At 40.1% G+C, this 26173-nt stretch overlaps 1 protein-coding gene across 1 annotated transcript; it reads right to left on the minus strand.

Moving 5' to 3' along the window:
* Positions 1-2833: 2833 nt before the first annotated feature.
* Positions 2834-18915, minus strand: INSL6 (insulin like 6). The gene is made up of 2 exons (XM_046023310.1): positions 18596-18915; positions 2834-4663 (listed from the first exon to the last, which is right to left on the minus strand). The coding sequence occupies exons 1-2, from the start codon at positions 18873-18875 to the stop codon at positions 4335-4337; spliced, it is 609 nt and encodes a 202-aa protein (XP_045879266.1). The 5' UTR covers positions 18876-18915; the 3' UTR covers positions 2834-4334.
* Between the last annotated feature and the right edge of the window lie 7258 nt (positions 18916-26173).

A 26173-nucleotide genomic window follows, 5' to 3' on the forward strand; every position in this document is an offset into this window, starting at 1 on the left:
TTTTGTAGGGGCACCTAGCTGGCTTGGTAGAGTATGTGACTCTGAATCTCAGGGTCATGAGTTCCAAGTCCCACATTTGGTGCAGAACCTAATGAAAACAGATGTATATATTGTAATGAATGAAAATAAAAATATATATGCAGGTAAGCTGTGATTAGATTTATATAATTTATAGCTTTAGATTCTTCTAATAAAAAGGAAGAAAGATCTAAACTTCAGAAACTAGGAAACAAAGGAAATTAAATTCAAGTAAAGAGAAAATAAAGTTAGAAGTATAACAAAGTAGAAAAAAAATTGAAAGGGAATACCAGTGAAGGCAAAAGCTGCTACTTTGAAAATATCAATAAAATTGATAAACCTCAGGGGCGCCTGGGTGACTCAGTGGGTTAAAGCCTCTGCCTTCAGCTCAGGTCCTGATCCCAGGGTCCTGGGTTGGAGCCTCAGGATGGGCTCCCTGCTCAGCGGGGAGTCAGCTTTTACCTCTCCCTCAGCCCCTCCCCCTGCTCGTATGTTCTCTTGCTCTTTCTCTCTGAAATAAATAAACAATAATACCTTTAGAAAATAATTTTTAAAAAGATACTTTAAGGAAATGAAAAAGCAAGTCACAAAGTGGGAGAAAATATTTGCATTTCATGTATCTGACAAAGCACTTGTATCAAGAATTTATGAAGATCCCTTATAATTCATTAATTAAAAAAACTAAAAATGGACAAAAGATTTGTACAAACACTTCATAAAAGAAGATGCATGAATGACCAATAAACATATGAAAAGAGGCTCAACATCATTAGTCATAAGGAAATGCAAATTAAAACCACAGTAAGATAGCACAACACTCTCACTAGAATAGCTAAAATTGAAAAGACTATGTGAAGATATATGTAAGTCAGGATTCAGATACTAGTCTTTTTAACTTTATAGCTAAATATATTCAAAGGCCAGACTTGTAAAAACATAAACATAAAAAATTTGAAAGATTGATAATACAAAGTGTTGGTGAAAAGACAGAGAAACTGGTATCACTCAGGAAAACAATTTGACAATTTTTATGAAATTAAATATACACTTATATGCACTGCATTGCCACTCCTACATATTTATGCAAGGGAAAAACATGCTCACAGTGAAAAATTGTACATGAATGTTCATAGCAGCTTTATTCCTAATACAATAGAATGCTATGCAAAAATCAAAAGGAACAAATTACTGATCGATGCAACAACACTGATGTATCTCAGAAACCTGAGTGAAATGAGCCAGAATGAGTGAAATGAGCCAGATGTAAAAATATGTACTGGAGGGCGCCTGGGTGGCTCAGTGGTTTAAGCCACTGCCTTCGGCTCAGGTCATGATCTCAGGGTCTTGGGATCGAGTCCCGCATCGGGCTCTCTGCTCAGCAGGGAGCCTGCTTCCCTCTCACTCTCTCTGCCTGCCTCTCTGCCTACTTGTGATCTCTCTCTGTCAAATAAATAAATAAAATCTTAAAAAATAAAAAAATAAAAAAAATAAAAAAAAAATATGTACTGGAGGGCTCCATTTATAGTAAATTTTACTAAAGGAAAGACCTCCATAGTGATAGCAGTAATCTGGGCCCAGACTGACTTGGAAATGGGCAAGCTACTACTAATCATTTAGAGTTTCCTTTTAAGATGAAACAATTTACTACCATCCTTGCCCTAATACAGTTCAAAACCACTTTCTGAACCACTGTCAGGGGCTTTATCATTCGAGCCCACCCGACAAAACAGAAGCCACATCAGGTATTTTAACAGTAAATTTAATATAGAGTGTTAGACTTGTATTAGAGGACTGAAAAGGAAAAAGTCAAATAGTAAGGTAATGCAGATTAAAAACAAAACCCCACAACTTTAGGAAGCAGCTACCATGCCTGCACAAAGGAAAGAATTAGAGATTATCAAAACCTAGAAGCTTGGAGGAAGGGCCCCATGGAGCTGAGACCCAGATCTCTGCCTGCCTGGCTGGTGCTAGTACTGTGGGAGCTTGAGGAAGGGCCCCCCAGAGATGGGACTCAGACCTTTGAGGAAGGGGCACCAGACAGCTGGGATTGGTATCTCTGAGGGAAGGTATGAGGCTGGTTGTGGAAGTCAAGGATTAAACAAAAAAGGCTATCACTGCCAGTGGGCAGAAATGCTTGCTTGGTGATGCTGACAGAAACAGCAAGAAGGGAAGGGGTCCTCTCTTGTGCCCCAATGGCAGATTCTCACAGGAAACTGACTAGTAAAGGAAAAGTGTGGTTTACAGAATCCAAGTCTGAGCATCACAAAGCATAATAAAGAACAACAGGAAATTCAGAGCCGAAAGGTTACTGACCAACACAGAAGTCAAAACAAAATAAAGACCAAATAAATGAACTCCAAACAAAAACACATGGATAATTTCTGCTCATGATTTTATTGACATCAGGAGTATTGAACAAGATGCTGGGATTAAATCTTGATCCAGCTCCATCACTAACTAACAGGTACCGACACAAAGGAACCTTAATAAGTTGCTTAATATCAAAATGTCTCAGCTTTCTTTCTTCCTGCTTCAGGATTGTTCTAAGGAGTCTGTAAGAAAAATGTGAGTGTTCTATGCAAATGCACTAAATCATTGTTAGCACAATTATAAACATTAAAAGATAGCCATTAAACCACAAAACTATTATACACCCTAACAAATTATTGAAGTGTGTAGGGAAGTATACAGCTATGCAAATAGCACACTTGGTTAATCTCACGCTTTTATTCATTTTTTTTTTTTTTTAAGAGTGGGGAGAGGGGCAGAGGAAGAGGGAGAATCTCAAGCAGGCTCCACGCCCAGCATGGGGCTCAACTGCACAACCCTGAGATCATAACCTAAGCTGGAACCGAGTTGGGACGCTTAACTAACTGAGCCACCCAAGAGCCCCAATCTCATGCTTGTCTAATTTGGACTTCTGATGTGTGCATATCAGTAAGCTAATAAACTATTTTTATTATTAAACTATAAGCACAACCCTATAATTCAGAGTGGACTCAAGTGCATCACTGCATTTTAGCCTAAGCATGGGCAATTCTCAATGGTGCATTTCCATCCAACATCAGCAGACTTGTTCAACCACTAAACCATGATACAATCTGTCATTGTGTATCTAAATGGTGGTTCCCATATTTAGAAAGACCACTAAATGTAGACTCCCTAGGAACTGGTAAAAAAGTTCAGACATACTCATTAATGCATTGTAAGTGTATACGATATAGATACATGTGAAAAAGAACCTTTGTCCTAAGAAATAACAGTGCCAGATAGATGTAAAAACGTAACTGTAAAGAACATTACGGTACATATTTGAGAAAGAAACTAGAGAAAGATTAAAATGATGCTTACCTCTTAATGGTGGAAAGTAAGGATTCCACTCTGAATTCTTTGGAGTAAGTTTTTTTTCTAATTTGCACCATTAAAAATATTTCACATGTGGACATAAAGTGGAAAAATACACCATGAACTTAGTGTTATAACATCACATCAAGTTGAAATATGAAAGCACAGAAATAGGATTTCAGCACTATTCCACAGGACTATTGCCAGTGGTTCTCGACCTTAACCCAATGTCAGGATGAGCTGGAGGCCCTGTGACAACAGATTGCTAAGCCCCACATGGGCAGTTTCTGATTCAGGAGGGCTGGGCTGGGATTTGAGAACTATGCAGTTCCCAGGTGCTGCTCACATTGCACTCTCTTCTGACCAAGCCAAAAACAGAGTGTCACGTTATAGAAGTCCCTTCATAGCAGAGTATCACGGAAAGACGTTCACTGAACTCTTAAGTCCTCAGTAGAGGTTGTGAGAAGATTACTGACCAGTTACTATAATATGCAAGGAATTAAAAGAGAACCTATGATTATCGTGTAAAAACACCTAGTAGGAGTGAGAGCTGGTTAATTATTTTGAAGATGGTGGGACAGACTGGCATACTGGATTGAGCCTCAGGGGTGAACCTCATAGTCATGGGGCATCAGTCCCATGGAAGGCAGAACATACCATAATCCACTTAGATGCAGCCTGACAAGCATCAGCAGGTCATTCTTAGATGTCTACATGGATCGTGCCACCTCCGTAACATTTTCTTCGAATAGAAATATATAGGAAAAATTGGGGTTACCAAAGAAAATACTAAGTCCCTATGACTACCATAAAGTATTGCTAAATACCTGCAAATACTTTTAGATGGTGTTCACAGCGAAGAACCTACAAGGATAATTACCAAAAATAAAGTAAAATAAATATATTAAGCTTTTATTAAGTTAGTATAATTCCCAGGATGTTTAGTATATCTCAGTCACAAATCATGGTACTTATTTATGTAAGTTTTTGTACTCAGTGTATGGAAAGCATGCAATACTGAGTTCTTCTATTGTACATCCTTTAAGACAACACTTTTCTGAAAATCCTCTTCGTTTTCTTTGGGGATGATTCCCCCAAAATACATTGCTTAAGGTTTTAATTTTGTTTGTGTTTTTCTTCTGAAATTCTGAAATTTCATGACTATACTGATTGTTATCTTGTAATGAGGAAAATTCTCTTGTCTTATCAGGTGGCAAGTTGGCCCTTATAAGTCTATACTCAGGCAGCGATGACATCTCCAAACTGTTTATCGCTTCTTCCTCAGAGGCAGAAGTAGAGACTGTTGAGAGACAAGAAAAAAAAAAAATCCTACTTTATTAAAATCTTCCTTTAGATGAAAATTTCATCATATTACTAGAATACTAAAGTACACTAATTATTTTTTAAAGATTTATTTATTTATTTGAGAGAGAGAGAGAGAGAGCGCAAGCACACCCACGTGGGGAGGGGCAGAGGAAGAGGGAGGGAATCTGACGCAGACTCTGTGCTGAGCATGGAACCTGATGCCAGGCTTGATCTCACAACCCTGAGATGACTGGAGCAGAAACCCAGAGTTGGATGCTCAACTGACTGAGCCATCCAGGGGCCCCTAAAGTCTGCTAATTATTAAAAACAAGCAATTATTAAAAACAAGTAATTATTAAAAACAATTAAAAACAAATAATTAAAAACAAGTAATTAAATAAGAAAATGGGTTTCAAAAGCAATATATATTTTTTATTTTAATTTTTTTTAAATATTTTATTTATTTGACAGAGAGAAATCACAACCAGGCAGAGAGGCAGGCAGAGAGAGAGGAGGAAGCAGGCTCCCTGCCGAGCAGAGAGCCCGATGCGGGGCTCGATCCCAGGACCCCGGGATCATGACCTGAGCCGAAGGCAGAGGCTTTAACCCACTGAGCCAACCAGGTGCCCCATTTTAATTTTTAAAAAAGATTTTATTTGTCAGAGAGAGAGAGAGAGAGAGAGCACAAGCAGGGGAGTGGCAGGCTTCCTGCTGAGCAAGGAATCTGATGTGGAAGTGATCCTAGGACCCTGGGATCATGACCTGAGCTGAAGACAGACGTTGAACCGACTGAGCCACCCAGGCACCCCAGCAATATATATATTTTAACTAAAAGAGTTGTAAGTAGTGTTTTTCTATAAAAAAAACTTAGAAATCTTTGCACATTTTTTATGGAAAGATATTTTTTATTGAGATACCATTCACGTGTCATAAAATTCAGTATTTAAAACACACAATTCAGTGTTTTTTAGTATATTCACAAGGTTATGCAATCATCACCACTATCTAATTCCAGAATATTTGTATCACCCCCAAGAGAAGCCTTATACCCTGTTTCCTTCTTCCTGACATTCCTGTTTCCTTCTTCCTCTAGCCCTGGGCAACCACTGATCTATTTTTCATTTCTAAACATTTGCCTATTTGGGAAATGAAATCATACCACACACATGTGGCCATTTATGTATGATTTCTTTCACTTACCCATGTTGTGGCATATACCAGCATTTTATTCCTTTTATGACTGAGTAATTTTTCATTGTATGGATATAACCCATTTTGTTAATCCATTTATCAGCTGATGGACATTTGGGTTGTTTCCACATTTTGGCTATTATAAATGCTGCTGCTATGAATATTCACGTACAAGTTTTTGTGTGAACATATGTCTGCAATCTTCTTGAGTATTTGTCTCATAGTAGAGCTGCTAGATCTTTAAGTAAACCACCAAGCTTTTCCACAATGACTACATCATTTTACAGTCCCACCACTGATATATTAGGATTTGAGTTGCTCCACACCCTCATCAACACTTGTATTTTCCATTTTTGATTATGGCCATCCTAGTGGATGGGAGGTGATATCTCACTGTGGTTTTGATTTGCAAATTACCTACTGACAAATGATGTTGAGCATCTTCTCGTGTGCTTATTGTATATCCTCTTTGTATAAATGTCTCTTCACATCCTTTGCCCACTTTTACTTGGGCTACAGTAATCCTCCCTTATCCGCAGTTGCTCTTTTTCTGGTCTCGGTTACAATGCAGTGAACTCTGGTCTGGAAGCAGATGATCTCCGTTCTGACAGAGCATCCAAAGGTCAGTAGTAGCCTAATGCTACATCAGAATGCCTAGTTACTAATCTCACTTTCTCTCAGTACATAGGCCTTTTATTTTTCACATCACCAAAAGAAGGGTGAGGACAGATAACATATTTTGAGAGACAGAGACCACATTCATGTAACTCTTATTACAGTATATTGTTATAGCTGTTATATTTTATTATTAATATCTTACTGTACCTTATTTATAAATTAAACTTTATGATAGGTATGCATGTATAGGAAAAACAGCATATGTAAGGTTTGGTTTCAGGTATCCACCAGGGGTCTTGGTGTATATCCCCTGCAGATAAGGGGGGACAACTGTATTTGTCTTTTTATGCATATTTTATAACAATTTTTTTCATTGTTGAAATATGAAGAGATGACGAAGTGGTGATATGCTCAATGAACTGACCGCTATTATACTGCTCTTAACTCATTCAGAATTACTGGAAATAAATTAAAATAAATTCAGAAGGCAATTACTTGGAGGCTTTTTGGATTTCCATCATTGCCCTTGCCTGTCTACTGTCCCTTCCAGGATGATAAATTTGCCTAGAACCACGCTGTAGAGCCAGACCTTAGACAGCCTTGTTCTGAACCACAGGACTCTACCCTACAGCCACTGTTGAACAGACTACAGGTTGTTAGTACCTGACCCCAAAGAAATCAGTCTACCATTGTGGCCGACAATCCATGCCATTTGAAAATAAGAGTTAGCCCAATCAGTGTCCTCTTTCTGAAGTTAGAACTAAGAAGTAGTGAGAAACAAAACTGAAAGGGTACCATGAAGCTTGTCATGACAGGCCAAAGTCATAAAGAAATACTGGAGGAGAAGAGAAAGAGAGAGAGATAGAGGGGAAAGTTGGTTTTTAAAGTTGGTGTGATTCCTCAGGTTTTCCAGAGACTTTCCAAATCTGCCTCTAGATCTTGTTTCTATGATAACTATCTCCCCCACTACTTTTTCTCAGAGTTATTTAGGTGAATCGCTGTACCTTGTAGTTAGAGTCCTTTTAGAACACTATTCATTCATTTTCTATTTAAAATGCTTAAACTGAATTGTGAAACACTAAAACTTTAGGATAGATATTAAAGATATTGAATACTAAGTCATCTGAGGCAGATAAATGTGATGAATTAAAGAAGCATCATAATTACAGAGTACATTGAGGGAAAAAGGAAATTAGGTTGTCCATGCAAAATTGAAGAAAGAACTTCTGTTGGGGATGTACCATCCATGTTCTGTTACTCAAAGGGTAAAAAATGACAATAAGAGGGAAACTTTTTCATGAGTGAAGGCAGCTAAAGACTAATTAATGACAACTAATATGTCTAAGTGGGGAGGTAACTTAGGAGAAACAAGCTCTACTCACCAGAAAACAGAAAAGGTTAAACATGAGTATTTAGATCTATGAATTTGAAAAAGAACAACAGAAAGAACCCAAAGTAGTAAGAAGGAAAGAAATCAGTGAAATACAGAACCAAAACACTATAAATGTTTAGAAACCCAAACTTGGTTCTTTAAAAGGATTAATAAAATAGATACAACCCTAACCAGACTAATTAAGAAGGAAGAGATGAAAATGAACAACAGAAGAGCAACAACAGAACAACAGATATAACCAAGTATTTAAAATAAATGAATGTTATGAAGTTACATATTTAAAAATCAAAATTAATGGATTAATCCATAGAAAAATACAAGATGTCATAATTGGCACAGAAAATTTAAAAAGACTAACATAGATGATTTTAAAGGTAGGTTCTACGTGCTTTCCAAGAACAGTAAGTTCTAATCATATACAAGTTGTTCCAGGAAAAGAGAAGAAGCTGCTCAGCATATTTTATGAATCTAATATATTTTTTATCCCAAAACTAAGTAAAAACAATGTGATTTAAAAAGAAAGAAAGAAAAACCCTCGTGAGCCCATTTACTTATTTTTGTTTGGAAGTCCTAAAAAAAATTAGTTAACTGAATCCACAAACGTATTTTGCAAATATATTAAAGCATTTGTTCCAAAAAATGCAAGGATAGGTCAAGATCCCCAAATCTATCAGTGCAATTTACCACATGATTAGATTCCCGTACTCACTCTCAATTGGTTTTGCTTTCTACTTTGTAAGAAAATGAAAGCTATCATCAGAGAACTTGCATTTGGTCCCTGCACACCAGTTTGGTTTTTTTTTTAACCTCATCTTTTAACATCTGTACCCATACATTCTGCCTTCCTAACTACTTTCATAGGTGAACTATTCACTCTAAAGCCAGTTCCTCCATTTAGGGACCAGATCTCATCTCCTCTTGCCCATTCCAAGGAGTCACACCAGCAGTACTCCTCTGGACCCTTCATCATCAACTCTTCACTCCTATGAGCAAAAAATGTTATTTCTCCCACTTTAAAAAAGGCAAAATCACTTCTCTTGGCCCTGCTTACCTTGCCAGTTAAAATCCTGCTTGTTTTCTCCCTCTGTAGCAAAACTCCTTCATAGTTTTCTATTACTGTTTAATCCCTCTTCTCTCATTCCATCTTAAGCCCTCTCTAATCGGGCATTTGTTCCATCACTGCACCAAAACTTCTCTTTTCAAGGTCATGAATGATCTCTGTATTACTAAATTCAACAGCCCATGCTCATCTTATCTGACTCATCAAAAATATTCCTTCTTGGTACACTTATTTAACTTCATTTCCAGGATACCACATTCTGTCCACCTATATGTTCCTCTTTTATCTTCTTTGCAAATACTTCCTCCAACTGTTTAATGTTGATGTTTCCCAGGGCTCAGTCCTTGGCACTCCTATCTTTGTACACTTCTCTTGGTGATCTCATCCAGTCTTCTGGCTCTGAGAATCACCTATACACCTATGACTCCTAAATTCCTATCTTCAAGTGACATTATTTCCATAATCCAGAAGTACATTTATATCCTCCTTCCTACTCATTGTCTCCACTTCAGTGTCTCAAACTCACATGTTCAAAACTCCATCTGTACCTGTCAGACTCCACATTGCCCCAAATGGAGCTGCCAATATTGTCTTCAGACCTCTTCCACCTGAGGCCTTTCCGACCTCAGTTGATAGAAACCTTAGCCTTCCCGATGTCTGAAGAAAAACTTGGGGATCACATTTAAAAAAAAAAATATTGGAATCATTCTTGAGTTCTTTTTTCTCATATTTCACATAAAACCTGCCCGGATATATCTGGAACAAAACAATGTCCACTCCCTCCACTGCCCCCATCTCAGCTAGCTGCTGTCCCCTCTAGTACCACATGCCCAGAGGAAGACTGCTTCTGCTCTTGCCTCCCTATAGCTTGTCCTCAATGCAGCAGCCAGAGTGATCCCTTTGAAATGTCAATTAATGTCACTCCCCTGCTCCAAAGTCTGTAATGATTCACCAGAGTAAAGCCAAAATCCTTACAATGGTCTAAACATTTCACTAGGCCTGCCTGTTACCTCTCTTCTCTGCTCCAGCCACACTAGCCTCCTTGTTGTTCCCCGTGTAAAAAGGGCCAAAATGTATTTGCTCTGCTCATTCCTCTGTCTCAACACTCTCTCCCCAGATATCTTTGGCTGATTCCTTTATCTCCTCCATTCTCAAACTTCACCTTTTCCATGAGGCCTACCGTGACTCCACTACTTAATCCTTTATCCCACCCTCCAGCCCCCTGAACTCTTGATCTCCTTATCTGTTTCATTCCTTTTTTATAACCCTTGTTACCTTCAAACATTTATTATGTTCACTTCCTCTGCAAACTCCTTGAGGCCAGACATCTTTGCTTTGTTCACTGATAAATCCCAAAGGTTTATAACAGTGGCTGAAACTTAGCAGGTACCCAATAAATATTTGGTGACTTAATCAATAAAGGAGACATATGCAAAAAGATACCCCCCAAAAGCCTTTAATAAAATTCAGCCCTACTTATAATGATTAAAAAAAACAGCAAGCTCCCTTATCACGGTGAAAGTTACGTAGCACAAACCTACAAATTTTATACCTAATGGAGAAATTTAAATGTATCCCCCTTTAAAATTGGGAACATGACAAGATATCCCACTATCACTACTACTTAACAGCATTAGAGGACCTGGCTAATGCTATAAGAAAGAAGAAGAAGACTGGTGAGAGGGGTTAGAAAGGGAGTGACAAAGCTATCATTTGCAAAGGATAGAAAAATCCATAGAACAAACTATTAAACCATTAAGATAATTTGGCATGATTACTGGATAAAAATCAACTTGTAAAAATCAAATTCATTTCTCTAACCAAAGTCACTAACAAAAAGATAAGTAGCAAGTATTTACAATAACAAAAATAAAGTATTAAACATTAACTTAATAAAAAATTGTAGAAAGTCTCCACTAAGAAAACTTTAAAATTCTAATAATATGAAAACATTCCATGCTCCATGATTTTAGTTTGCAATTACTTTATATTAAAAAGATATAAATCCTCTTCAAATTAATCTATACAATCCATGCATCTCCATTAAAATTGCAGATGGATTTTTATTTTTTCATTATACTGTGCTCACCACAAGTGTAGCTATCATCTGTCACCATATGAGGCTATTACAGTACCATTGATTCTATTCCCTATGCTCTTTTAGTCCCATGACTTAGTCATTATGTAACTGGAAGCCTGAATCTCCTACTCCCCTTCACCGATTTTGGCCATCCCCTCCACCTTCCTTTTCTCTGGCAACCATCAGTGTTCTCTGCATTTGTAGGTCTGATTTCACTTTTTGTTTGTTTATTCATTTGTTTGGTTTCTTAGATTCTACATGCAAGTGGAATAATTTGGTATTTATCTTTGTCAATATGACTTATTTCAATCAGCATAATACTCTGCAAGTCTATCCATGTTATCACAAACGGCAAGATGGCATCCTTTTTATGGTTGCATAATATTCCTGTGAGTGTGTGTTTTTGTGTGTGTGTGTACCACCTCTTCTTTATCCATTCATCTATCAATGGACACGAGTTGCTTCCATTTCTTGGCTATTGTAGATAATGCTGCAAGAACACAGGGTACCATCTATCTTTTTTTTTTTTTCAGGTTTTTTTTTTAAGATTTTTAAAAATTTATTTATTTGACAGACCGAGATCACAAGTAGGCAGAGAGGCAGGCAGAGAGAGAGGAGGAAGCAGGCTCCCTGCTGAACAGAGAGCCCGATCCGGCGCTTGATCCCAGAACCCCGGGATCATGACCCGAGCCGAAGGCAGAGGCTTAACCCACTGAGCCACCCAGGCGCCCCCCATCTATCTTTTTGAATTATTTTTTTGTTTTCTTTGCGTAAATACCCAGAAGTAGAAATACTGGATCATATAATATTCCTATTTTTAATTTTTTGAGGAGACTCCATACTTTTTTCATAGTGGCTGCACCAATTTACACTCCTACCAACAGTGCACAAGAGTTCCTTTTTCTCCACATCCTCACCATTACTTATTTCTTGTGTTTTTCATTTTAGCTATTTGGATAGGTGTGAGGTGATATCATATTGTGTGTGTCTTCTTTAAATTAAATTGTTTTTTCAGTGATCCAAAATTCATTGTTTATGTACCACACCCAGTGCTCCATGCAATACGTGCCCTCCTTAATACCCACGACCGGGCTCACCCAAACCCCTACCTCTTACCCTTCCAAAACCTTCAGTTTGTTTCTCAGAGTCCACAGTCTCTCATGCTTCATCTCTGCCTCCAATTTCCCCCTACTTACTTCTCCTCTTCCATCTCCCAATGTCTTCCATGTTATTCCACCACAAGTAAGTGAAACCATAGGATAATTGACTCTCTCTGTTTGACTTATTTCACTCAGCATAATCTCTTCCAGTCCCGTCCATGTTGCTACAAAAGTTGGGGATTCATCCTTTCTCATGGAGGCATAAAACTCCATTGTATATATGTACCACATCTTCCTTATCCATTTGTCCGCTAAAGGGCATCTTGATTCTTTCCACAGTTTGGCGACTGTGGCCATTGCTGCTATAAACATTGGGGTACAGATGGCCCTTCTTTTCACTACATCTGTATCTTTGGGGTAAATACCCAGTAGTGCAATTGCAGGGTCATAGGGTGGCTCTATTTTTAATTTTTTTTTTTTTTTTTTTTTTTTTTAACAGGAAACATAACTGTTTATTTATTTTTTTTCAGCGTAACAGTATTCATTCTTTTTGCACAACACCCAGTGCTCCATGCAAAACGTGCCCTCCCCATCACCCACCACCTGTTCCCCCAACCTCCCACCCCTGACCCTTCAAAACCCTCAGGTTGTTTTTCAGACTATGGACTCTATTTTTAATTTTTTGAGGAATCTCCACACTGTTTTCCAAAGTGGCTGCACCAATTTGCATTCCCACCAACAGTGTAAGAGGGTTCCCCTTTCTCCACATCCTCTCTAACACTTGTTGTTTACTGTCTTGTTAATTTTGGCCATTCTAATTGGTGTAAGGTGGTATCTCAATGAGGTTTTGATTTGAATCTCTCTGTTGGCTAATGATGATGAACATTCTTTCAGACATATTGTGGTTTTGATCTGTATTTCCCTGATGATTAGTGATGCTGAGCATATTCTAATGTGTCTGTTAGCCATCTGTATGTCTTCTTTGGGAAAATACCTATTCAGGTCCTCTGGTCATTTTTAAGTTGGGTTGTTTGCTTATTTGTTTGTTTGGTGTTGAGCTGTGTAAGTTCTTTATATATTTTGAACTTTACCCCCTTATTAGATACGTTATTTGCAAACATCTTCTACCACTCAGTAGGTTGCATTTTTGTTTCATTGATGGTTTCCTTTGCTGTGGAAAAGCTTTTTATTTTAGTGAAGTCCCAATAGTTTATTTTTGCTTTTGTTTCTCTTCCCTTAGGAACCATATTTAGAAAAATGTTCCTATGACTGATATCAAGGAAATTACTGCCTGTGTTCTCTTCTGGGAGTTTTATGGTTTCAGGTCTCACATTTAGGTCTTTAATCCATCTTGAATTTATTTCTGTCTATGGAGTAAGAAAGTGGTTCAGTTTCATTCTTTTGCATATAGCTGTTCAGTTTTCTCAGTACAATTTACTTAGAGACTATGTTTTCCCCATAGCATATTCTTGCCTCCTTTTTCACAGATTAACCATATAAGTGTGGGTTTATTTCTGGGTTTTCTAGCCTGTTCTATTGATATATGTGTCTATTTTTGTGCCAATATCACACTGTTTTGATTACTATACTTTTGTAGTAATCTTGAAATCTGAAATTGTAATTCCTCCTACTTTATTCTTCTTTCTTAAGGTTGCTTTGGCTATTTAGGCTTTTATTTTTGCATGTGTGGTCCCACACAAATTTTAGTATTATTTGTTCTAGTTGAGTGAAAATTGCTGTTGGCATTTTGATAGGAATTGCATTGAATCTGTAGGTTGCTTTGTGTAGTACAGACATTTTAACAATATTAACTTTTCCAATCCATGAGCATGGCATATCCTTCCATTTGTGTCATCATCAATGCTTTTTCGTTGTTGTTACTGTTTCTACATTTTGTTTTTTTAAAGATTTTATTTATTTGTTTGACAGAGAGAGTGAGAGAGCAAAGGCAGGGCGCGTGGGAGAGGGGGAAGCAGGCTCTCCGTTGAGCTGGGAGCCCAACATGGGGCTTCAGTCCTAGGATAGAGCCCTGCAATGGGCTCGCTGCACAGAGTCTGCTTCTCTCCCTTTGCCCTTCCCCACCATTCATGCTTCCTTTCTCTCAAATAAATAAAATCTTTTTAAAAAGATTGGTGATATGCCCTCCTAAAAATTATATCCTAGAGAGTCATAATATTAAAAACCATATAGTAATTGTACAAGGTCAAACAAAAGACCAATTAAATAGAATGGGAAGCTCAGACAAACAATAAACAATATGGAAAAAAAATTATTTAGTAGATGATGTTTAGAAAACTAGCTCCTTTAGTAGAGAAAAATAAGACTTGTGGAAAAAATTGAGATGGTAATCCTAGCCAGAACAGACCAAAGTAGTCTCCAGAAGAATTAAGAACCTAATGTGAAAAGTAAATCTATAAAGTTAACAGAGGGACGAAAAGGACCTCTAAAATAAAATTTCAGAAGTATGAACATTAAGGCAAAACGCTTATTGCCTAATTATATAAAATTAAGGCTTTCTGTCAAACAATACCAATAGATGACAGAATAGGAGAATATGTTGCAATATCTAAAGCCAATAACTATTTTTTTTTTGTTTTTTTTTTTTGACAGAGAGAGAGAGAGAGAGATCACAAGTAGGCAGAGAGGAAGGCAGAGAGAGAGGGAGAAGGAGGTTCCCTGCTGAGCAGAGAGCCCGACATGGGGGATCGATCCCAGGACCCTGGGATCATGACCTGACCCAAAGGCAGAGGCTTAACCCACTGAGCCACCCAGGCACCCCTAAAGCCAACAACTATTGTAATGGTACAATAACTCTCCCACATCAACTGGAAAATGACAATTCCAATAAAAATTATAAACAGAAAACTTTCAGAAAAAAAACCTGCAAAAGGCTAATTTATACATGAAGATGTGTTCACATCCAGAGTAAGTTAAAACAAAAATAAGATGCCATTTCACCCTATCACACTGACAAAAGTTACAAATCGTATAATGCTAATTGTTGGCGTGGATATGAGAATACAGGAATCCACGTGTGCTCGCAACCTGACACATCTCAAGCAAAGCATACGTATGTTTCATTTTATAGCAATTTTACCCCGGGTATAGATCTCTGAGAAGTGTCCACACAGGTCCTTACTGGAGCACATACAATGATTTTCACTGTGGTGTTAGTGGCAGGGAGTTGGAGGCTATGCAAGTTAGGTGTTCACTGCTGAGAGGGTAAGTAAAATGTGGGGAATGTATATGAATATTGTGGAGCAGTTTGAAGCAATGTCCACAAAGCAACCATGATAGATCTTTTGCCATTTACATATATTTTAGGGGCACCTTGGTGGCCCAGTCAGTTGGGCATCCAACTCCTGATTTCTGCCCAGGTCATGATCTCAGGGTCATCAGATTAAATGGCGCATCAGGCTCCGCACTCAGTGGGGAGTCTTCTCCCGATTCTCTCTCTCCCTCTTCCTCTGCCCCTCCCCCCACTCACATGGGCTCTATTGCTCTCTCTCTCTTGCTCACTCTCTAAAAAATAAATCTGAAAAAAAAATACAATTTATGTATATTTTAAAAATAAATGAGCAGGAAACAATGCACAATTTGCAAAACACATATACAAATAAAAACACAAACTAAACACTTTGGAATGGTTACCTATGGGAGGAGGAGAACAGGAGTGGAGAAAGGAGATATATGGAGACTGATCATCTTTTTTCTTTTTTTAAAAGATCGTATTTGAGAGAGGGAGAGAGAGAGAGAGAGAGAGAGAGCATGCACAAGTGGGTGGGAGAGGCAGAGGGAAAGGGAAAAGCAGACTCCCCCTTGGGCAGGGAGCCCAATGCAGGACTCAATGAGGGCCTCAATCCCAGGACCTTGAGAAAATGACCTGAGCCAATGGCAGATGCTCCACAACTGATTATCCAGGGACCCCAAGACTAATCACCTTCTAACACACTGTGCAATGTACTTATGCTTACTGTCTATCTCCACTATTATGTAAGCTTCACAAGAGCAGGAGTCTTCACAGCTACCTGAATAAAACTCTTCATTCTTATATCCCAAGTACCAAGAAAAATACCCAGCATGTGACAGGCATTCAAATTTTGCTGAATTAATCTATAAAGAAGGGGGACTTGCTTAACCCATTTGTGATAAGACATCTAAAAAACAAGAATAGATGTATAGGGGAATATGACCGATGCAACTGGAACAGGGCTTATGGATTATAAAGCATTAATGCATTAATGATTTCACCTGGCTCTAAGAGCTAGGAAGCACCATACTCAGCTAGAATTTAGCAATATGTTGGGGTAGGTCTTGGAGACATGGCCCCTACCCTCAAGGATCCACTATCAAGAAGGACACAATTTCAGCGTCAAGTTATGTATGAGTAGTTCTGAAAAAAAACATTTTTAAATATGAGTGCACTAAATTTTCTTTACCTGTGTCAGACTCAAATAGATCATCAAAAGATTAAAATTATTGGTAATTGACTTGATCGAACATAGAAATGCATCCTGCTAGTACAACCTAGTAAAAGTTAACTTTTCAGCCACATTCAAATGAAAAAGAAATGGCATAATTATATATTCTATATTGAGAACACATACCTCTTCTCTATAACTTCTCATTATTCATTGGAAATTAACAGGATATATTGAATGTCCTCTTTCCTTAGAGGTCAATAATTTTTTTACAAATAGAATTTTTTAAAGATTTTATTTATTTGAGAGAGAGAGAGAGAGAGAGAGAATATAGGCAGGGGGAAGGGCAGAGGGACAGGGAGAAGCAGACTCCCCTCTGAAGCAGGGCTCAATCCCAGGATCTGGAGATCATTACCTGAGCCAAAGACAGGCACTTAACTGACTGAGCCACCCAGGCACCCCTAAGTTTTAAAAAAATTATCACAAATACATATTAATAACTTCAATCCATTTTTCATTCTTCCACACATTGTAAAACAACTATGGCTTTATGGCCCCATGACATTTCCACTATAGAAAACTGTCCTTAACATAATAGCCGTAGTAACATGTTTCATTGGTATGCCAATTCTAAGATGCTGTAAGCTACATTTTTATTTACTACAAATCTTGTTTCACTGCAGTTTCCTTTTCATTGAATTACTGACATTTCTCCAGGGAAGTGTGAATAACACCTGAAACAAAGGGGTCATTACTCAGCTCTGAGTTTCAGTGTATGTGCTACTGAAACAAGCACAGCTCTGAGTTTTAAAGTTGACTCAAAAAAAATTAATAGTCTCCAGAGCAGGCTTTGTTGAGAAGAGGGATTCCAAGCTCTTTTTATTTATTTTTTATTTTTTTAAAAGATTTTATTTGTCAAAGAGAGTACACATAAGCAGGCAGAGTGAGAGGAGGAAGCAGGCTCCCTGCCGAGCAAGGAGCCTGATGTGGGACTCGATCCCAGGAGTCCTGCATCAGGTTCCCCGCTCAGCAGGGAGCCTGCTCCCCCCCCCACCCCAGCCTCTCTGCCTACCTGTGATCCCTGTCTGTCAAATAAATAAAATCTTTAAAAAAATAAATAAAATGAAAAACCATATTGATACTAAAATGTAAATACATAATTAGAAGATAACAGTGAATTTGAAATAGGAATATTCTTCCTAAAGACTACTTAAAAGCATTAAGTATACATTTAATATATATTATGCACATACCATGTGCTAGGTCCTCTGCTAGGCATTTCACATAAAAACATGCATGAGATAATCTCTAGAAAATGATCTGATATACAGGACTGGCCTTAAGGGAGAGGGCTTGTGCACAGTCACACAGCCCCAGTGCTAGGGAGGACCTTGCATTTTATTTAATGCTCTACTGTCAGAGTCTTGAAATTCCCCAAATTTGATCTTGTAAAGGTGAAGTGTTAAGAACATGAAATCTGATGAGAGAATGGACTGTGTGTGAGCAGAGGAGAAACACACCAAAAAACAAGGGGAGGGGGCTTTATATTTTAGTACCTTCATTGGCCCTTTCCTGCTTTTGAAAAAGGGGCCCTGCATTTTATCATTTTATTCTGCACTGGGCTGGCCCACTTATTTGGCTGGTCCTGATGATGGTCCACTAGGTCTATGTGTAGATATTGTGGTAGATGGAGAATGGAATCAGTACCTCTGAAAGGGTCAGTGACGACTTCTGAGGAGAAATAAAACCTCAGGGGCTCTGAAGGACAAAGTGGGTTTTGTCAGGTGACAAGTGTACTCCAGAAAGGGAAAGCCAAGGAAGAAGCAGCATTCTTACATAAACGTATAGATTTATATGTGTACACTTATGTCCTCTAAGTTTAAAAAACAAAAAAAGCTTCCTTGAAGTTTTGCATACTTGAGATATATTGGCTTATAAAAATTTTCATTCATCTGTGTCTTCGGCACAAATTCATTTCCCGGGGAAGCTCACCACCTGGCAGAGCCCACTTGGGGAAGAGAAAGTACAAGGATGCGCAAACACGCCCTCGGTTTCTAACGTTACCTGGGTTCGTGCCTCTCGCCCAAGCCGGGAAAGTGGTTTGGGAGCTTTCTGACCGGTCGGGGATGAAGGTTTCAATCTCGTTGTCCTGGGGAAACAGGGGTGGCAGGGGGGGTTCCTCCTCGAAGTAGCTCCAGTTGACATTGCCGCAGAGTTTTACTATTTCCTTCAGGAGGTGCCTGCCGCACAGCCTCCTAGCTCTGCTGATTTCGCTCAGCTCCCGGGAGAACCGGACTAACAGGAGCCCCAGCCACAGCAGACACACGCAGAGCAGCCGCGGCATCCCGGGACCCCCGCCGCCAGGTCGGCCGCGCGGTCTAACTGCCGCGGACCCCGCTCCTCCCGGCACCCGTGCTCGTGCCCGCCCGCTCCGAGCCCCGCATGCGCGCCTGGCGGTCTGGCGAGCGCGTGCGGACCTCGCGAGAACGCTGAGGCGCGAGGCGGGAGGCGTGAGGTGGGAGATGGCGGTGAGCCGGCTTCCTGCGCTTCCCCGGGCCCTCAGAGCATGGTAGGTAGCGTTCTTTAGTTCTTAAAATCCTTGATTCGTTTTCTTTGCCCATCCCTCTAAAGAGGCGCATCCGCGACCCCTGGGGCCCTCGTTAATCGGTAAAACCCTCCCGGCGCAGTGCATTTCCCGCCCTTTTGCCTGGTTGGTAACGGGGCGTCGCTTCCTCAGACACAGCTTCTCTCGTTTCCCTCTTGGTGTACCTCGCGGGAGGTTTGTTCACGTTTGTTCGTGTGCTTGTTTGATAACCTCTTCCCAGTCCCTCGAGTCCCTAAGCACCCTGCAGGCACGGCCGGCCGGTGTTTGCTTCCCAGGGGTCCCGCGCGCCGCCGGCTTCGGAGGGGCTGGAGCCTGGACGCACCTGGAACGTGCGCTCCTCAGCCCGATTCAGAGCGCGCTCGGGAGATCCGCGCGCGCTCCTCCGGGAGAAAGGGGCCGCAGCCTCGACCTCGAGACCGGGGCAGTACGGGCATGCTCACCTGCTGCCGTCGGCGGTAGAGGGGACAGGACTGTCTGTAACTAGCTTGTGACAGCGACCCCGCGGGGTTTGCTTCTAAGAATCCTAGTACTTTGCTACACCAGGGGGTGAGAGATGGTGCAGTGCCCCGCGCTGGCGGCGGGTCGCTTGGTCATTTGGGAGGAGAGCGGACTGGTGCGTTGCTCGGGAGGACGCACTAGCGGCCACCGGGGGGAGTCGGGGCCGCTGGGGAGGAGGCGTGATCGCCGCGGGGGCGGGGGAGCCGGAGCGCCGCACAGTCCCCCGCGCGCGGCCCTGTGGTGTCCGTGTGGTGCCGCCTACTGCACCTTTCTGCCCTCCGCCCCCGGTCTTCGTCTCCGTGGTCCGTTTCCCCAGCGTTGCCCTGCTGTCCCATGGCACCCAGGAGCGCCGTTCAGTGAGCTCCAAAGGCCCGCGTGATTTCATTAGCACCATGTCATCACCTTCCTTAAAACGGCTACTGCCCAAACTCTGGTCGCTGTAGCCAGAGCTCCATCGGGGGAGCCCTGTGAGAACGGAGAACATTCCTTATGCGGAGAGGAACACTTGAAACAGTTCTGCTGGCCTCCAGTGAGGGAGGCAAGCGCCTGAATGGAGGGGACCACTCAGACTCGGGTGGTCGGTGTCTTGGTGGGGAAGCCATTGAAAACTATGGGGGCGGCATGCTTTGGTGCTAAGACCCTGGGTTCCAAACACAGCATAACGGAGGAAATCTGTTAGAATAGTGTCTGATGCTAGATTCCCGATCCAGTGACAGAATGGGATTTATATCGATTTGTTAAAACTGAAGAAGAGGGGCTCCCGGCTGGGTGACTCTTGATCTCAGGGTGGTGAGTTTCAGCCATACGGTGCGTGTGGAGCGTTCTTCAAAACAAAACAAAAACTAAAGCTGGGTATTTCTTGCACAGCAAAAACTGTCCTTTGAATGCGTACCTGTTACACACAGACACATACTCTTTTAGGAGTAAGAAGAGTATGGCTTATATCTCACACAGGGAGGTAGAGGGGTTATGTTTTGGGGGCACTTTTTCATCTTTAATAATGGAGGAAAAGTGGGCTAGGAGTAGTGGTGTGTATGGAAAATGAGAGTAACTGAGTCATTGGATGGCAGTGTAGGACCTCAGTCATCACTTCAATGTGACCGAATATGTTTCTTTACCAATCTAGCTCTTTTCTAAGATAAAACATTAAGTTTTTTATTCATTTATCTACTGGACTATCCATTTATGTCACTTAAGAATACTTACTTGAATCTCCTAGAAACATGAAAGTACTCTAACTTGAAAAATAATTTTTATTTGAACCCCCAAATCCAAATGTATTTGGTAATAAACCTGACTGTTTTCAAACATGATTTCAGCAAGGCAGAAGAGCCACTTGGGTTCAAGTAGAAAACTGCAGGTTTTGTAGTTTAATGTTAACATGGTCTACATTGGCAAGATCAATGAAAACTTATTACTTTTGTATGTATCTGGTGTTAGGTGTATATAAAATGAATTATGTTGGTTAAATAATTAACCTTTTTATAATCACTATGATGTTAATAAGGTTAAAATGCAGTTGGTGCAATGATAGCATTAATTTAAAAGAACAGATTCTTTAGTATTAAAAGGGTTGATTTTTGAGAGAAAGCATATTGTAGAGAAACTATACACTATTACAGAACAAATGAAGAATGTGAACACTAATGATTTTTCATGTTCTAGTAATCAGTCATGATTGACTTGGACATTGATAAATGCATCATGGAGAATATACAATTACAATATACAATATACGATTACTCTGTAGAAAAAAATTTTTGTTCCAGCGTTTTTTTTTAAACAATGTAATTATATTGATAACTTCCTTCTCCTTTTGTTGGGAAAGTAGTACCTCCATCAAAGATGACTGCTTGTTAGTGTTGTCTTAAATTCTGGTTGCAAATTAGGAATGTTTTTACATCATTTTTAAGGTTTCTGCAGATTGGCTGATAAAGGGTGACAAGACTTTCTGTTAGGTCTAAAAAAACAAGTGGAAGGTATGAAAAAAACTCATGTCAAGGAGAATCAGGAAAATTGTAAAATTTTGTATGGCCCAAAAGCTGAGTTGCTTCTAGATAATTAAACTTGCAACAGAATCAACAAGAATCCTACTATCTAAACAGCTTACTTATAGTGGGCCAGTGTGACCTATCACAGTATTACCAAGGTTCTTTAGCCACTGACATCCTAGGACTGTGCTAAAGCTTGCACAGTGATACTTTTGACTCTCCTGACACTATTTTGATAGATTACTACTTCCATCTGCATGTGTGGCGTGGTGTTGAACACAGGCAGCCAGTGTGAGCCAGGCCCTGCAGGCTGTTGTTCATATTGGTGGGCAGCAGCCAAGAGGAGGTGCAGACCAGCAGGGGCAGGAGCTCTCTCACTCATAGCTGCTCTTCCTGGATGTCGGAAAACCTCTTACAGTGTTTCTCACCCATAATCATCCTATCAAGGAATTCCGTGTCACGTAACTTCACCTTTTCATTGTTTACCCACTAGGCGGTGCTTTCTTCTAAAGAGTTGGCTCAGCAGCAGGTGGGATCAAAACAAGCCCAGCGTCCTGAACCTGGTCTCTCCAGCCTTTTTCTAGGGACTGCTGCTGCAGTTGCTTATCGCGTTTATGTGTGTCCCTATCCTGGGTTTCAGAATATTCTCCTTTCCTGGCTCCCGGTAGCTTTTATAGCACTTGGCTTAATACTCAGTTCTTGAGTCAAGGGTCCCAGCTCTACCCCTTTCCCCAAAAGCTTGCAAAAGATGTGCTTTGTCAATACTTTCACCCTCTGCACCGCCTTCCCCTAATCTCCTTTTTCTTAATGTTCTCAGTATTCTTCTACTCCTTGCTTGTTTTAAAATTTGAATTTACCTTTTCTTCTTCCCTCCTCTACAGCTATTTTTATGCTTACTTAAATATTTGGTTTTTAGTGTCATCTTCTCATTTAAATGTATGTTATGATTATTATAGAAAATATAGTTAAAAAATAAAATTAGGGGCACCTGAGTGTCTTAGTCTATTAAGCCACTACCTTTGGCTCAGGTCATGATCCCAGGGTCATGGGAGCAAGCCCTGCATTGGGGTCTCTGTTCAGCGGGGAGCCTGCTTCTCCCTGTCCCTCTGCCCCTCCCCCTGCTTATACATGCGGTGCTCTCTCTCACTCTCTGTCAAATAAATAAAATCTTTTTTTTTTCCATTTTATTTATTTTTTCAGCGTAACAGTATTCATTCTTTTTGCACAACACCCAGTGCTCCATGCAAAACGTGCCCTCCCCATTACCCACCACCTGTTCCCCCAACCTCCCACCCTTGACCCTTCAAAACCCTCAGGTTGCCCCAACCTCCCACCCCTGACCCTTCAAAACCCTCAGGTTGTTTTTCAGAGTCCATAGTCTCTTATGGTTCGCCTCCCCTCCCCAATGTCCATAGCCCGCTCCCCCTCTCCCAATCCCACCTCCCCCCAGGAACCCCCAGTTTGTTTTGTGAGATTAAGAGTCATTTATGGTTTGTCTCCCTCCCAATCCCATCTTGTTTCATTTATTCTTCTCCTATCCCCCTACCCCCCCATGTTGCTTCTCCATGTCCTCATATCAGGGAGATCATATGATAGTTGTCTTTCTCCGATTGACTTATTTCACTAAGCATGATACGCTCTAGTTCCATCCACGTCGTCGCAAATGGCAAGATTTCATTTCATTTGATGGCTGCATAGTATTCCATTGTGTATATATACCACATCTTCTTTATCCATTCATCTGTTGATGGACATCTAGGTTCTTTCCATAGTCTGGCTATTGTAGACATTGCTGCTATAAACATCCGGGTACACGTGCCCCTTCGGATCACTATGTTTGTATCTTTAGGGTAAATACCCAGTAGTGCAATTGCTGGGTCATAGGGTAGTTCTATTTTCAACATTTTGAGGAACCTCCATGTTGTTTTCCAGAGTGGTTGCACCAGCTTGCATTCCCACCAACAGTGGAGGAGGGTTCCCCTTTCTCCACATCCTCTCCAGCATCTGTCATTTCCTGACTTGTTAATTTTAGCCATTCTGACTGGTGTGAGGTGATATCTCATTGTGGTTTTGATTTGTATTTCCCTGATGCCGAGTGACGTGGAGCACTTTTTCATGTGTCTGTTGGCCATCTGGATGTCTTCTTTGCAGAAATGTCTGTTCATGTCCTCTGCCCATTTCTTGATTGGATTGTTTGTTCTTTGGGTGTTGAGTTTGCTAAGTTCCTTATAGATTTTGGATACTAGCCCTTTATCTGATATGTCGTTTGCAAATATCTTCTCCCATTCTGTCAGTTGTCTTTTGGTTTTGTTAACTGTTTCCTTGGCTGTGCAAAAGCTTTTGATCTTGATGAAATCCCAATAGTTCATTTTTGCCCTTGCTTCCCTTGCCTTTGCCGTTGTTCCTAGGAAGATGTTGCTACGGCTGAGGTCAAAGAGGTTGCTGCCTGCATTCTCCTCAAGGATTTTGATGGATTCCTTTCTCACATTGAGGTCCTTCATCCATTTGGAATCTATTTTCGTGTGTGGTGTAAGGAAGTGGTCCAATTTCATTTTTCTGCATGTGGCTGTCCAATTTTCCCAGCACCATTTATTGAAGAGGCTGTCTTTTTTCCATTGGACATTCTTTCCTGCTTTGTCGAAGATTAGTTGACCATAGAGTTGAGGGTCGATTTCTGGGCTCTCTATTCTGTTCCACTGATCTATGTGTCTGTTTTTGTGCCAGTACCATGCTGTCTTGATGATGACAGCTTTGTAATAGAGCTTGAAGTCCGAAATTGTGATGCCACCAACTTTGGCTTTGTTCTTCAATATTCCTTTGGCTATTCGAGGTCTTTTCTGGTTCCATATAAATTTGAGGATTATTTGTTCCATTTCTTTGAAAAAAATGGATGGTATTTTGATAGGGATTGCATTAAATGTGTAGATTGCTTTAGGTAGCATAGACATTTTCACAATATTTATTCTTCCAATCCAGGAGCATGGAACATTTTTCCATTTTTTTGTGTCTTCCTCAATTTCTTTCATGAGTACTTTATAATTTTCTGTGTATAGATTCTTAGTCTCTTTGGTTAGGTTTATTCCTAGGTATCTTATAGTTTTGGGTACAATTGTAAATGGGATTGACTCCTTAATTTCTCTTTCTTCAGTCTTGTTGTTGGTGTACAGAAATGCAACTGATTTCTGTGCATTGATTTTATATCCTGACACTTTACTGAATTCCTGTACAAGTTCTAGCAGTTTTGGAGTGGAGTCTTTTGGTTTTTCCACATATAGTATCATATCATCTGCGAAGAGTGATAGTTTGACTTCTTCTTTACCAATTTGGATGCCTTTAATTTCTTTTTGTTGTCTGATTGCTGAGGCTAGGACTTCTAGTACTATGTTGAATAGCAGTGGTGATAATGGACATCCCTGCCGTGTTCCTGACCTTAACGGAAAAGCTTTCAGTTTTTCTCCATTGAGAATGATATTTGCGGTGGGTTTTTCATAGATGGCTTTGATAATATTGAGGTATGTGCCCTCTATCCCCACATTTTGAAGAGTTTTGATCAGGAAGGGATGCTGTACTTTGTCAAATGCTTTTTCAGCATCTATTGAGAGTATCATATGGTTCTTGTTCTTTCTTTTATTAATGTGTTCTATCACATTGATTGATTTGCGGATGTTGAACCAACCCTGCAGCCCTGGAATAAATCCCACTTGATCGTGGTGAATAATCCTTTTAATGTACTGTTGAATCCTATTGGCTAGTATTTTGGCGAGAATTTTTGCGTCTGTGTTCATCAAGGATATTGGTCTGTAGTTCTCTTTTTTGGTGGGATCCTTGTCTGGTTTGGGGATCAAGGTGATGCTGGCCTCATAAAATGAGTTTGGAAGTTTTCCTTCCATTTCTATTTTTTGGAACAGTTTCAGGAGAATAGGAATGAGTTCTTCTTTAAATGTTTGGTAGAATTCCCCTGGGAAGCCGTCTGGCCCTGGGCTTTTGTTTGTTTGGAGATTTTTGATGACTGTTTCAATCTCCTTACTGGTTATGGGCCTGTTCAGGTTTTCTATTTCTTCCTGGTTCAGTTGTGGTAGTTTATATGTCTCTAGGAATGCATCCATTTCTTCCAGATTGTCCAATTTGTTGGCGTAGAGTTGCTCATAGTATGTTCTTATAATAGTCTGTATTTCTTTGGTGTTAGTTGTGATCTCTCCTCTTTCATTCATGATTTTATTTATTTGGGTCCTTTCTCTTTTCTTTTTGATGAGTCTGGCCAGGGGTTTATCAATCTTATTGATTCTTTCAAAGAACCAGCTCCTAGTTTCATTGATTTTTTCTATTGTTTTTTTGGTTTCTATTTCATTGATTTCTGCTCTGATCTTTATGATTTCTCTTCTCCTGCTGGGTTTAGGGTTTCTTTCTTGTTCTTTCTCCAGCTCCTTTACGCGTAGGGTTAGGTTATGTACTTGGGACCTTTCTTGTTTCTTGAGAAAGGCTTGTACCGCTATATATTTTCCTCTCAGGACTGCCTTTGCTGTGTCCCACAGATTTTGACTGTTGTGT

The sequence above is a fragment of the Meles meles genome, chromosome 11, assembly GCF_922984935.1.
Source record: "Meles meles chromosome 11, mMelMel3.1 paternal haplotype, whole genome shotgun sequence".
NCBI classification, from domain to species: domain Eukaryota; kingdom Metazoa; phylum Chordata; class Mammalia; order Carnivora; family Mustelidae; genus Meles; species Meles meles.